Source organism: Brachyhypopomus gauderio, unplaced genomic scaffold (genome assembly GCF_052324685.1).
Source record: "Brachyhypopomus gauderio isolate BG-103 unplaced genomic scaffold, BGAUD_0.2 sc60, whole genome shotgun sequence".
Taxonomy (NCBI): domain Eukaryota; kingdom Metazoa; phylum Chordata; class Actinopteri; order Gymnotiformes; family Hypopomidae; genus Brachyhypopomus; species Brachyhypopomus gauderio.
The window spans coordinates 1974634-1985791 of NW_027506881.1; the positions used below are offsets into that span (position 1 = coordinate 1974634).

The window sequence follows — 11158 nt, forward strand, 5'->3', positions numbered from 1 at the left end:
GAATGAACTCTTTCTTGACTCATGACCTCAATTCTTTTAAATAATAACACGATAATTGTTACTGGTTACACATCTCAAATACGCTATAGGGATCAGTAAAAAAAAAAAATGAAAGGAGCACATTGATATGAATATCTGGGGTAGTTACTGATATGAGGACCTGGGGTAGTTAACGTTATGAGGATCTGGGGTAGTTACTGTGAAACTTGTGCGCGTGCCCGCGAGGCACGGGCCATTATCCCCGTCATGTAATTATGTTTCTAAATAAATTACGCTGCTTCTTAAAATTGTGTGTGATATTTAATCAGTCTGATATTTAATCCGCCCCATTCTTTTCAACTAATCGTTTGTCAACAATATTATGTTGTAAACAATGTTATTTGCTGGTGTATCAGACACGGTACGTAACAGTTCAAGCTCTAAGACTAAGACTAAGGTCTAAGACGTGAAGGCCAGTGCAGGTTCCTTCATAAGCAGATTTTACACTGACGTTATTATATAGAACATTATTAAAAGTCCATCAAAACCACCACGTTATGGGGAACTGCTTGCATTCTGTTAGCTTTGAAAGAGTAATGTTTGGACACATAGCATTGATACATGGGTTTACATAGCACTTATTAACTTATTAATTCTTAAATAGGAGCAACTGAGGAACAGGACGACTGGGGCAGCTCCTAAATAAACGTTCAATCAACGTGTATCAGATCTCATCATCCTACCTAGAAAACATACACTACTGCTCGCCACTGCTCACTAGTGGCACTGCGGGCTTTGGTGCCCCCTGCTGGCTAATTCTAACAACTACAACAACAACCTACATCGGAACAGCAGCTATCCGAACTAGGCTTTGAACTGTTTTGAACATTTTATTTTACGAGTCGACTTGCAGGTCAACGTATGGGAAAGGATGGCTCAATTAAATTACAATTACAATTAAATAATGTTTTTTAATATAACATTTGTAACCTGATATGGGAGAACAGCCGGTTGTACAGACATAACCACGAAAGCGGGCGCTGAAGACCAGGAAAGTCCGAGGCTGTAAGTGCGGCCCACACACACAGCGGGCAATGTTAGTCGTTATTACTCTATTCCTATTTCATACGACCGTGGAAAACGGGCAAGATCGTGATAAACTAACACGTTGCTTCTCGTTAGCACGATTATTTCTCCCTGCTAGCTAGCTAATTAGCAAATATTCAGTTAGCTATGACGTTTGAGAAGTCATAAGTTCATAACGTGTTTTGTGTGCCGTGTTTTCTCTGATAACGTTATTAAAATATTTAGACATTTAACAGTGAATCACTGAACATTGATGTTGACCATATGTTGCATATGAAATATCAGTTTCCAGCGTACTAAAAATACACAAATCGTTGTTCTTATACTAGTCAGTGTTTGTGTGGTCAGTGTGTATTATTATTATTTCGTGTGGATATGATTCCTCTATAACAGTGGACATGGCGGAGGATCCTCAGAGGAACTTCAGGTCTGCGTATTATGAGAAGGTGGGCTTCAGGGGTGTGGAGGAGAAGAAGTCTCTGGAGATCCTGCTGAAGGACAACCCGCTTGGTATGGACCTCGCTCCTCTGGGCTCTACTGATGTTCCTCAGGTCCAGTTACCTGGCAAACGGCTCAACAGTCAATAGATTAGAAATCCATTTATTATCAGTGTTATTGACTATCGCTCTGGGGTGGTGAAAGAGATGAGCTTTCATAAAGCACTGGTTTAATAGCCCATCATTGGTGAAGAGCTGTTTACTGTTGAAGCAATGCCCATGTTTTGTGTTTGCTGTAGGCACATTATTGGGTAATAAGAAGTTATTTCTTGCCCCACAAGCAGTTTCATTTCCTGTATTAGCATCTCTGTGGAATATTTTGCAATTTTTTCTTTCCTGTGTGTAATCAGTAAAATACTAATTCAGCAGCATTAGATCAGGATTCAATCTGTCTTGCTTTCTTAATGATGTGTGTACATAATTAGGCACAAACTGTTTTCTTTTTCCATCTCAGATGTGGAGAAACTGAGCACGTTCAGTCAGAGGTTTCCATTACCGTCCATGTACAGAATCCACGTGTGGAAGGTTCTTCTCGGTCAGAACCCTCCTGCAGCTCTTAGACACACACTTAGTTAACGCTCACAGAGACACCCCAGCTCAGTCACTACTCCATTCATTATCTAATATCTAATATCTTATGCAGTCTAATGATTGTCCAATATCCACTTTCCACAGGTATTCTGCCTCCACACACTGATTCTCACTCGCTGGTGACACGTTACCGGCGTGAGCAGTACGAGGATCTGAGGGAGGCTCTCCTGGCCATGCGCTTCGTACACGAGGCCACGCCCCACACGGAGGCCACGCCCCACACGGAGCTCTACCTGCGCATGTACCAGCTGGAGACCCAACAGCTGTCCCGCCTTTCAGAGCTGAAGCAGCCCGTAAGTGTCTGTGCCTGTCGGTTGTCGGTTGTGACGTCTAACGGGCCTGTTCTGAAACTCACGTGTGTGTGTGTGTGTGTGTGTGTGTGTTTCCTGAGGGTGAAGAGGACGAACATTTTTTGGCTGTTGCCAGGGCGATGCAGGAGATGGTGGACGACCCTGTGGACTGCTACTGGCTCCTTAGGGGCTTCGTAAGCCAGTTCAACCACAAGTTTGGCGACTCTGTACCTCATCTGGTGTGCACACACTGTTTCAGAACAGCCGTACTTCTGAATAAACGCCTACCTTTTCCACTGTAGCACACAGTAATAATCTACCCTTACCAGATGAGTTGATTAGTCCAAGATATGAAACCAGAACTCCTCCCCAGGATGCCAGAGGCCTTTAGTTATTGATGTGTGAATAAAACAAAATCATGTCAGGACCTTTGAACCTGAGCTTTTACATCTACAAACTATCCCTGGCAAACTTTGCAGCTGGCTGCTTAGAGCTTTAAGGACTTTTCCTGCTCCATAGCTCTGATTAATGTCACTTTTTTAAGGACTCTTCCTCCTCCACAGCCCTGACTCATGTCTCTTCTCCCTGTGTGTGCAGCCCAAGAGTCTCGAGCATTTCCTCTCCCAGGAGGACAGCCGTCTGTTGGCACACCTGAAGGCTTCCGGCGCCCTGGCTGTCCTGCCTTACTCTCTGTGGTTCAGGCGCTGTTTGGCTGGCTGCTTGCCAGAGACCAGCCTGCAGAGGTCAGCACAGACACACGTCCTGAAACATGGCCCACAGCCTATCCTCTACTCTACTGCAGAAATGATCGCAACCCTACACCAGCACAACTGATCCAGCCAATAAACGTCTGCTGCTATCTCTGGTTGATTGAGGGTGTTTCAGGGTTAGAATTAGTCTGTGTGTGGGAGGGTAGCTTTCCTGGGAACAGGCTAGAGATACCTAATCCACCTCGGACTGGGAACTCAAACTCAGATGTTATCCAAATAAACACTGCATTAGTTAATATGAGTTATGAAGTGACTGTAGAGATGTCTTTGTCCATGTTAAGGACATTATTATCATATTGAACTGTGATTGGTTCTTTTGTGTGATTGTTCAACAGAGTGTGGGATAAGGTGATTAGTGGCTCCTGTAAAATCCTTGTGTTTGTGGCTGTTGAGATTCTGTTGACTTACAAGATCATGCTTATGGGAATGAGTCGTCCAGAAGCAGTAGAAAACTTCCTGAGCAGCGTAAGAGGGCTCGCCTGCACACCTGCACACCTGTACACCTGTACACCTGCACACCTGTACACCTGCACACCTGTACACCTGCACACCTGCACACCTGTACACCTGCACACCTGTACACCTGTAGGCCTGCCATAACGCCATAATGTCTTCAGATGTGTAAAACGAATGAACAGTGTTGGTTAAATTGCTGAGTGACAGAGAGAGACTCGTCTAGACACGACTAGGAAGAGTCTGGGTTCCTCGTCTGCCCCTCTGTAGTTATTGGGAGAACATCATTGTGTTGCTTCTGTTCGTCACACCTCTCTCCTTGTACAGATGCCGCAGGAGAACACGGATGCCATCGTGACCAAAGCCATAGACCTGTGGCACAAACACTGTGGGACCCCCATGCATTCTGTGTAACACGTGTGGACATGGACTTCAGAGGAGTGTGTCATGCACAGCAGGATCTTGTGACCGTCAGCTTGTTTGGACAGCTGTCTGTACCCCGGCTGTCTGTACCCCGGCTGTCTGTACCCCGGCTGTCTGTACCCTGACCCAAAGGACTGTGGTGAGCCTAGAATGCAGATTTCAGAAGTGATACTTTTCTCCCGCATGACAATATGAACTAGAAAATGAGAGATGCTTTAAACTCATGTCTATTCTTGGCCAAAGAGTTAAAGTTCACTTTAAAGCCCACTCAAACCTCTCACTTACTTTAAATGTCTTTTTTTAATAAGTTTTCTTTACAGAAACTGCATACATCACCCAGAGAGCAACAGTAAGGTTAGAACGAGACATGCACCACCTCCCTTCATTCTCTCAGCCAATAGCAGCAGAGGGGAGGAGCATTACAGCAAGACTGTAAACAAACACGCCACTCAAACACCACTTAACCCCTCCTAGATCCATCTGAACACTCCCCAGGGCCGTGTAGTGTAGTGATCCATATCAAAGTCCGTTAAATATTTAAAAATGCATTGTCACAGACTGTATAACTTTGCTTTGTGTTAAGAATGGAAATAAACAAAACATTATTATGGTAATTAATATTATTTTTGTCTTGTCACAAACACTGAAGGCCACTTTGGCCTGGACTTGGCAACACTGCACCCTGTAAGCAGCAGAGACAGATGGCAGTGTTCCAAATGTGAGTTCGTTTGGAGTGCACTTGATCTGGAGTGCACTTGATCTGGAGTGCACTTGATCGGCGTGTCCTTCACTACATCAGAGGACATTCAGATGAGAACTTCTCAGGCATGAAGGACAAATGTGTGTAAATTTAAAAGGTGTGTAAATTGAAACATCCCTCACACACATCCTGACAGTTGAGACCCACAATCAAAATGAAGACACGACATGTCAAGACCACATGTTTAGTACTCATGACACATTATTGCTCAGTCCTGTCGCTGGGTTGGGGCAGTGGCCGGTGAAGGGGTTTCCTCCGCCAGTCAGCAGGGGTGAGAGCATCTGTTGCTCTCACGTTTTTTGTTTGGAGAGGAAAATACATCAGACAAGACAGATGGACAAAACTGACTCCAAACTTTCAGACAAAACAATGGTAAATAAGATTATAATCCAAGATGTAAAACAGTGTCAAATTATATCAAACTTCCTTATGTTTCCGTGTTGTTCCACATATGTGTGTTGGGGGGGGGGGGGGGGGGGATTCCCAGTATGGTGGCATGTACACACACACCACATCTGTATTATGAACCACTGGCACACAATAAAATAGCTCATAATGAAGCCAGACCACTGCATACCTAATTTCAACTTTGAGCAGACAGTCTCACACACTCCAGGAGTCTGAAGTGTGGTGTGATGGAGAACAGGGTGGAGCTCAGGGTGGAGAACAGGGTACAGCCCAGGCTGTCTGGGGCTGCCGTGCTCCTGGCTGTTGGGCCTGTTCCACTGATCGCTGATCAGATTGGCAGCGTAGGGTCTTTGTTTAGCTGCATTGTGGAATCCCTGCACAGACTGATCTCAGACCAGCATCTCGGTGCAGCCCTGAGGGAGCGGTCATCAGTAATGCCCTGTGGTGCTGTTCAGCAGTCAGCACTATGGTCGATATTCAGCAGTCAGCACTATGGTCGGTGAAACCTGCAACAAACCAAATGAGTTTGATAAACATTGTATTTACAAAGCATTGTAAACATGTGTTGTGAAAAGTGCTATATACTGTAAATAAATTTGACTTTGAGTGAGTGTGTTTGTGTGTGTGTGTATATATATGTGTGTGTGTGTGTGTGTGTGTGTTAGCACTCACCTGGTTAGATGTCGACTGGATTCATGCACCTCCATCTCTGTGCTTTTGAAATCATTGAGCTCTTTTCTGATGGCAGCCTGCGTGAGACAAACAAACATGTTTAAATGGCCTGAGCTGTGAGTGAGTGGGGCAGTACTGAGTGGGGCAGTACTGAGTGGGGCAGTACTGAGTGGGGCACTACTGAGTGGGGCACTACTGAGTGGGGCAGTACTGAGTGGGGCACTACTGAGTGGGGCACTACTGAGTGGAAGGGTTGAAGGGTTGAAGGGTTGATGGGATAAAGGGTTGATGGGTTGAAGGGTTGATGGGTTGAAGGGTTGATGGGATGAAGGGCTGAAGGGTTGAAGGGTTGAAGGGTTGATGGGTTGATGGGTTGAAGGGTTGATGTGTTGAAGGGTTGATGGGTTGAAGGGTTGATGGGTTGAAGGGTTGATGGGTTAAAGAGCTGAAGGGTTGAAGGGTTGATGGGTTGAAGGGTTGATGGGTTGAAGGGTTGATGGGTTGAAGGGTTGAAGGGTTGAAGGGCTGAAGGGTTGAAGGGTTGATGGGTTGAAGGGTTGATGGGTTGAAGGGTTGATGGGATGAAGGGCTGAAGGGTTGATGGGGTGAAGGGTTGATGGGTTGAAGGGTTGATGGGTTGAAGGGTTGAAGGGTTGATGGGATGAAGGGTTGATGGGTTGATGGGTTGATGGGTTGAAGGGTTGATGGGTTGATGGGTTGAAGGGTTGATGGGTTGATGGGTTGATGGGTTGAAGGGTTGATGGGTTGAAGGGTTGATGGGATGAAGGGCTGAAGGGTTGAAGGGTTGAAGGGTTGATGGGTTGAAGGGTTGATGGGATGAAGGGCTGAAGGGTTGATGGGGTGAAGGGTTGATGGGTTGATGGGTTGAAGGGTTGAAGGGTTGATGGGATGAAGGGTTGATGGGTTGAAGGGTTGAAGGGTTGATGGGTTGATGGGTTGATGGGTTGAAGGGTTGAAGGGTTGATGGGTTGAAGGGTTGATGGGTTGAAGGGTTGATGGGTTGATGGGTTGAAGGGTTGATGGGTTGAAGGTTTGATGGGTTGAAGGGTTGAAGGGTTGATGGGTTGATGGGTTGAAGGGTTGATGGGTTGATGGGTTGAAGGTTTGATGGGTTGATGGGTTGAAGGGTTGATGGGTTGAAGGTTTGATGGGTTGATGGGTTGAAGGGTTGATGGGTTGAAGGTTTGATGGGTTGAAGGATTGAAGGGTTGATGGGTTGATGGCTTGAAGGGTTGATGGGATGAAGGGTTGATGGGTTGAAGGGTTGATGGGTTGAAGGGTTGATGGGATGAAGGGTTGAAGGGTTGATGGGATGAAGGGTTGAAGGGTTGAAGGGTTGATGGGTTGAAGGGTTGAAGGGTTGATGGGTTGAAGGGTTGAAGGGTTGAAGGTTTGATGGGTTGAAGGTTTGATGGGTTGAAGGTTTGATGGGTTGAAGGGTTGATGGGTTGATGGGATGAAGGGTTGATGGGTTGAAGGGTTGATGGGTTGATGGGTTGAAGGGATGAAGGTTTGATGGGTTGAAGGGTTGATGGGTTGATGGGTTGAAGGGTTGATGGGTTGAAGGGTTGATGGGTTGAAGGGTTGAAGGGTTGAAGGGTTGATGGGATGAAGGGTTGATGGGTTGATGGGTTGATGGGTTGAAGGGCTGATGGGTTGAAGGGTTGATGGGTTGAAGGGTTGAAGGGTTGATGGGTTGAAGGTTTGATGGGTTGAAGGGTTGATGGGTTGAAGGGTTGAAGGGTTGATGGGTTGAAGGTTTGATGGGTTGAAGGGTTGAAGGGTTGATGGGTTGAAGGGTTGATGGGTTGATGGGTTGAAGGGTTGATGGGTTGAAGGGTTGATGGGTTGAAGGTTTGATGGGTTGAAGGGTTGATGGGTTGATGGGTTGAAGGGTTGATGGGTTGAAGGGTTGATGGGTTGAAGGGTTGATGGGTTGAAGGTTTGATGGGTTGATGGGTTGAAGGGTTGATGGGTTGAAGGGTTGATGGGTTGAAGGATTGAAGGGTTGATGGGTTGATGAGTTGAAGGGTTGATGGGATGAAGGGTTGAAGGGTTGATGGGATGAAGGGTTGAAGGGTTGATGGGTTGATGGGTTGAAGGGTTGAAGGTTTGATGGGTTGAAGGTTTGATGGGTTGAAGGTTTGATGGGTTGAAGGGTTGATGGGTTGATGGGATGAAGGGTTGATGGGTTGAAGGGTTGAAGGGTTGATGGGTTGATGGGTTGAAGGGTTGAAGGGTTGATGGGATGAAGGGTTGAAGGGTTGATGGGATGAAGGGTTGATGGGTTGATGGGTTGAAGGGTTGAAGGGTTGATGGGTTGAAGGGTTGATGGGTTGATGGGTTGAAGGGATGAAGGTTTGATGGGTTGAAGGGTTGAAGGGTTGATGGGTTGATGGGTTGAAGGGTTGATGAGTTGAAGGGTTGAAGGGTTGATGGGTTGAAGGGTTGATGGGTTGAAGGGTTGAAGGGTTGATGGGTTGAAGGGTTGAAGGGTTGAAGGGTTGAAGGGTTGATGGGTTGAAGGGTTGATGGGTTGAAGGGTTGATGGGTTGAAGGGATGAAGGGTTGATGGGTTGAAGGTTTGAAGGGTTGAAGGGTGATGTGTTGAAGGGTTGAAGGTTTGATGGGTTGAAGGGATGATGGTTGAAGGGATGAAGGGTTGATGGGTTGAAGGGTTGATGGGTTGAAGGGATGATGGGTTGAAGGGATGAAGGGATGAAGGGTTGATGGGTTGAAGGGTTGATGGGTTGAAGGGTTGAAGGGTTGATGGGTTGATGGGTTGAAGGGATGAAGGTTTGATGGGTTGAAGGGTTGATGGGTTGAAGGGTTGATGGGTTGAAGGGTTGAAGGGTTGATGAGTTGAAGGGTTGATGGGTTGAAGGGTTGATGGGTTGAAGGGTTGATGGGTTGAAGGGTTGAAGGGTTGAAGGGTTGATGGGATGAAGGGTTGATGGGTTGATGGGTTGATGGGTTGAAGGGTTGAAGGGCTGATGGGTTGAAGGGTTGATGGGTTGATGGGTTGAAGGGTTGAAGGGTTGATGGGTTGAAGGTTTGATGGGTTGAAGGGTTGATGGGTTGAAGGTTTGATGGGTTGAAGGGTTGAAGTGTTGAAGGGTTGATGGGTTGATGGGTTGAAGGTTTGATGGGTTGAAGGGTTGATGGGTTGATGGGTTGAAGGGTTGATGGGTTGAAGGGTTGAAGGGTTGATGGGTTGAAGGGTTGATGGGTTGAAGGTTTGATGGGTTGAAGGGTTGATGGGTTGATGGGTTGAAGGGTTGAAGGGTTGATGGGTTGATGGGTTGAAGGGTTGATGGGTTGAAGGGTTGATGGGTTGAAGGTTTGATGGGTTGATGGGTTGAAGGGTTGATGGGTTGAAGGTTTGATGGGTTGAAGGATTGAAGGGTTGATGGGTTGATGGCTTGAAGGGTTGATGGGATGAAGGGTTGATGGGTTGAAGGGTTGATGGGTTGAAGGGTTGATGGGATGAAGGGTTGAAGGGTTGAAGGGTTGAAGGGTTGATGGGTTGAAGGGTTGATGGGTTGAAGGGTTGAAGGTTTGATGGGTTGAAGGTTTGATGGGTTGAAGGGTTGATGGGTTGATGGGATGAAGGGTTGATGGGTTGAAGGGTTGAAGGGTTGATGGGTTGATGGGTTGAAGGGTTGAAGGGTTGATGGGATGAAGGGTTGAAGGGTTGATGGGATGAAGGGTTGATGGGTTGATGGGTTGAAGGGTTGAAGGGTTGATGGGTTGAAGGGTTGATGGGTTGATGGGTTGAAGGGATGAAGGTTTGATGGGTTGAAGGGTTGATGGGTTGAAGGGTTGATGGGTTGAAGGGTTGATGAGTTGAAGGGTTGATGGGTTGATGGGTTGAAGGGTTGATGGGTTGAAGGGTTGATGGGTTGAAGGGTTGAAGGGTTGAAGGGTTGATGGGTTGAAGGGTTGATGGGTTGAAGGGTTGAAGGGTTGAAGGGTTGATGGGTTGAAGGGTTGATGGGTTGAAGGGTTGATGGGTTGAAGGGATGAAGGGTTGATGGGTTGAAGGTTTGAAGGGTTGAAGGGTGATGTGTTGAAGGGTTGAAGGTTTGATGGGTTGAAGGGATGATGGTTGAAGGGATGAAGGGATGAAGGGTTGATGGGTTGAAGGGTTGATGGGTTGAAGGGATGATGGGTTGAAGGGATGAAGGGATGAAGGGTTGATGGGTTGAAGGGTTGATGGGTTGAAGGGATGATGGGATGAAGGGTTGATGGGTTGATGGGTTGAAGGGTACTTGAGGAACGCTGCTTGGCGAGGAGATAATGAGCCAGTGTGATCCACCAGTGAGATGTGCTGGTTCCCCTGAATGAGGGCTAGAGCTGATATATGGAGGATGTGTGTGCACCTTCACTGCCAAGGAGCGCTTTGGTCTAATGGTGAGATCACACCAGCTCTGAGATGGAGTCTCAGCTCAACCTTCTCCTGTCTTTGAAATCTCTTAGACATATGAGGACCTGGAGGGCACAGGGAGTGTGAGGGGAGTGTGAGGGGAGTGTGAGGGAGATGTGAGGGGAGTGTGAGGGGAATGTGAGGGGAGTGTGAGGAAGATGTGAGTGGAGTGTGAGGGGAGTGTGAGGTGAGTGGAGTGTGAGTGAGATGTGAGGGGAGTGTGAGTGAGATGTGAGGGGAGTGTGAGGGGAGTAGAGTGTGAGTGAGATGTGAGGGGAATGTGAGGGGAGTGTGAGGGGAGTGTGAGGGGAGTAGAGTGTGAGTGAGATGTGAGGGGAGTGTGAGTGGAGTGAGGGGGAGTGTGAGGGAGATGTGAGTGGAGTGTGAGGGGAGTGTGAGTGGAGTGAGGGGAGTGTGAGTGGAGTGAGGGGGAGTGTGAGGGAGATGTGAGGGGAGTGTGAGGGGAGTGTGAGGGAGATGTGAGAGGAGTGTGAGGGGAGTGTGAGTGGAGTGTGAGAGGAGTGTGAGTGGAGTGTGAGTGAGATGTGAGGGGAGTGTGAGTGGAGTGTGAGTGGAGTGTGAGGGGAGTGTGAGTGAGATGTGAGGGGAGTGTGAGTGGAGTGAGGGGGAGTGAGGGGGAGTGTGAGGGAGATGTGAGTGGAGTGTGAGTGGAGTGTGAGGGGAGTGTGAGGGGAGTGTGAGTGGAGTGTGAGTGAGATGTGAGGGGAGTGTGAGTGAGATGTGAGGGGGAGTGTGAGGGGGAGTGTGAGGGTAGTGTGAGG

At 47.5% G+C, this 11158-nt stretch overlaps 2 protein-coding genes across 7 annotated transcripts in view; one reads left to right on the plus strand and one right to left on the minus strand.

Annotated features, from left to right (window-relative positions):
- Positions 1-778: 778 nt before the first annotated feature.
- tbc1d7 (TBC1 domain family, member 7) lies at positions 779-5868 on the plus strand. 2 transcript variants are annotated; one of them, XM_076988077.1, is made up of 8 exons: positions 779-1044; positions 1459-1575; positions 2017-2097; positions 2238-2446; positions 2545-2637; positions 3041-3186; positions 3549-3678; positions 3994-5868. In XM_076988077.1, the coding sequence occupies exons 2-8, from the start codon at positions 1464-1466 to the stop codon at positions 4078-4080; spliced, it is 858 nt and encodes a 285-aa protein (XP_076844192.1). In that variant the 5' UTR covers positions 779-1044; positions 1459-1463; the 3' UTR covers positions 4081-5868. The 2 variants fall into 2 exon arrangements, with proteins under 2 accessions (XP_076844192.1, XP_076844191.1); XM_076988076.1 differs by having other exon boundaries at positions 780-1044; positions 2545-2682.
- The window catches only part of phactr1 (phosphatase and actin regulator 1), a 20490-nt gene continuing 14661 nt past the window's right edge, over positions 5330-11158 (minus strand). For all 5 annotated transcript variants that reach the window (XM_076988072.1, XM_076988075.1, XM_076988074.1 and 2 more), the window contains 2 exons: positions 5930-6006; positions 5330-5763 (listed from right to left, as the gene is read on the minus strand). In XM_076988072.1, the coding sequence (XP_076844187.1) occupies positions 5748-5763; positions 5930-6006 (93 nt within the window). In that variant the 3' untranslated portion in view covers positions 5330-5747. The remainder of the gene's footprint in view (positions 5764-5929; positions 6007-11158) is intronic.

What these genes read in the sequence shown, in the direction of transcription:
- tbc1d7 (XM_076988076.1), top strand. Translation starts at nt 1,464, where the DNA reads ATGGCGGAGGATCCTCAGAGGAACTTCAGGTCTGCGTATTATGAGAAG. An exon ending in CGTGTGGAAGGTTCTTCTCG is followed by an intron (nt 2,098 to 2,237) that starts GTCAGAACCCTC and finishes CACTTTCCACAG; the next exon opens with GTATTCTGCCTCCACACACT. An exon ending in TAGAAAACTTCCTGAGCAGC is followed by an intron (nt 3,679 to 3,993) that starts GTAAGAGGGCTC and finishes CTCCTTGTACAG; the next exon opens with ATGCCGCAGGAGAACACGGA.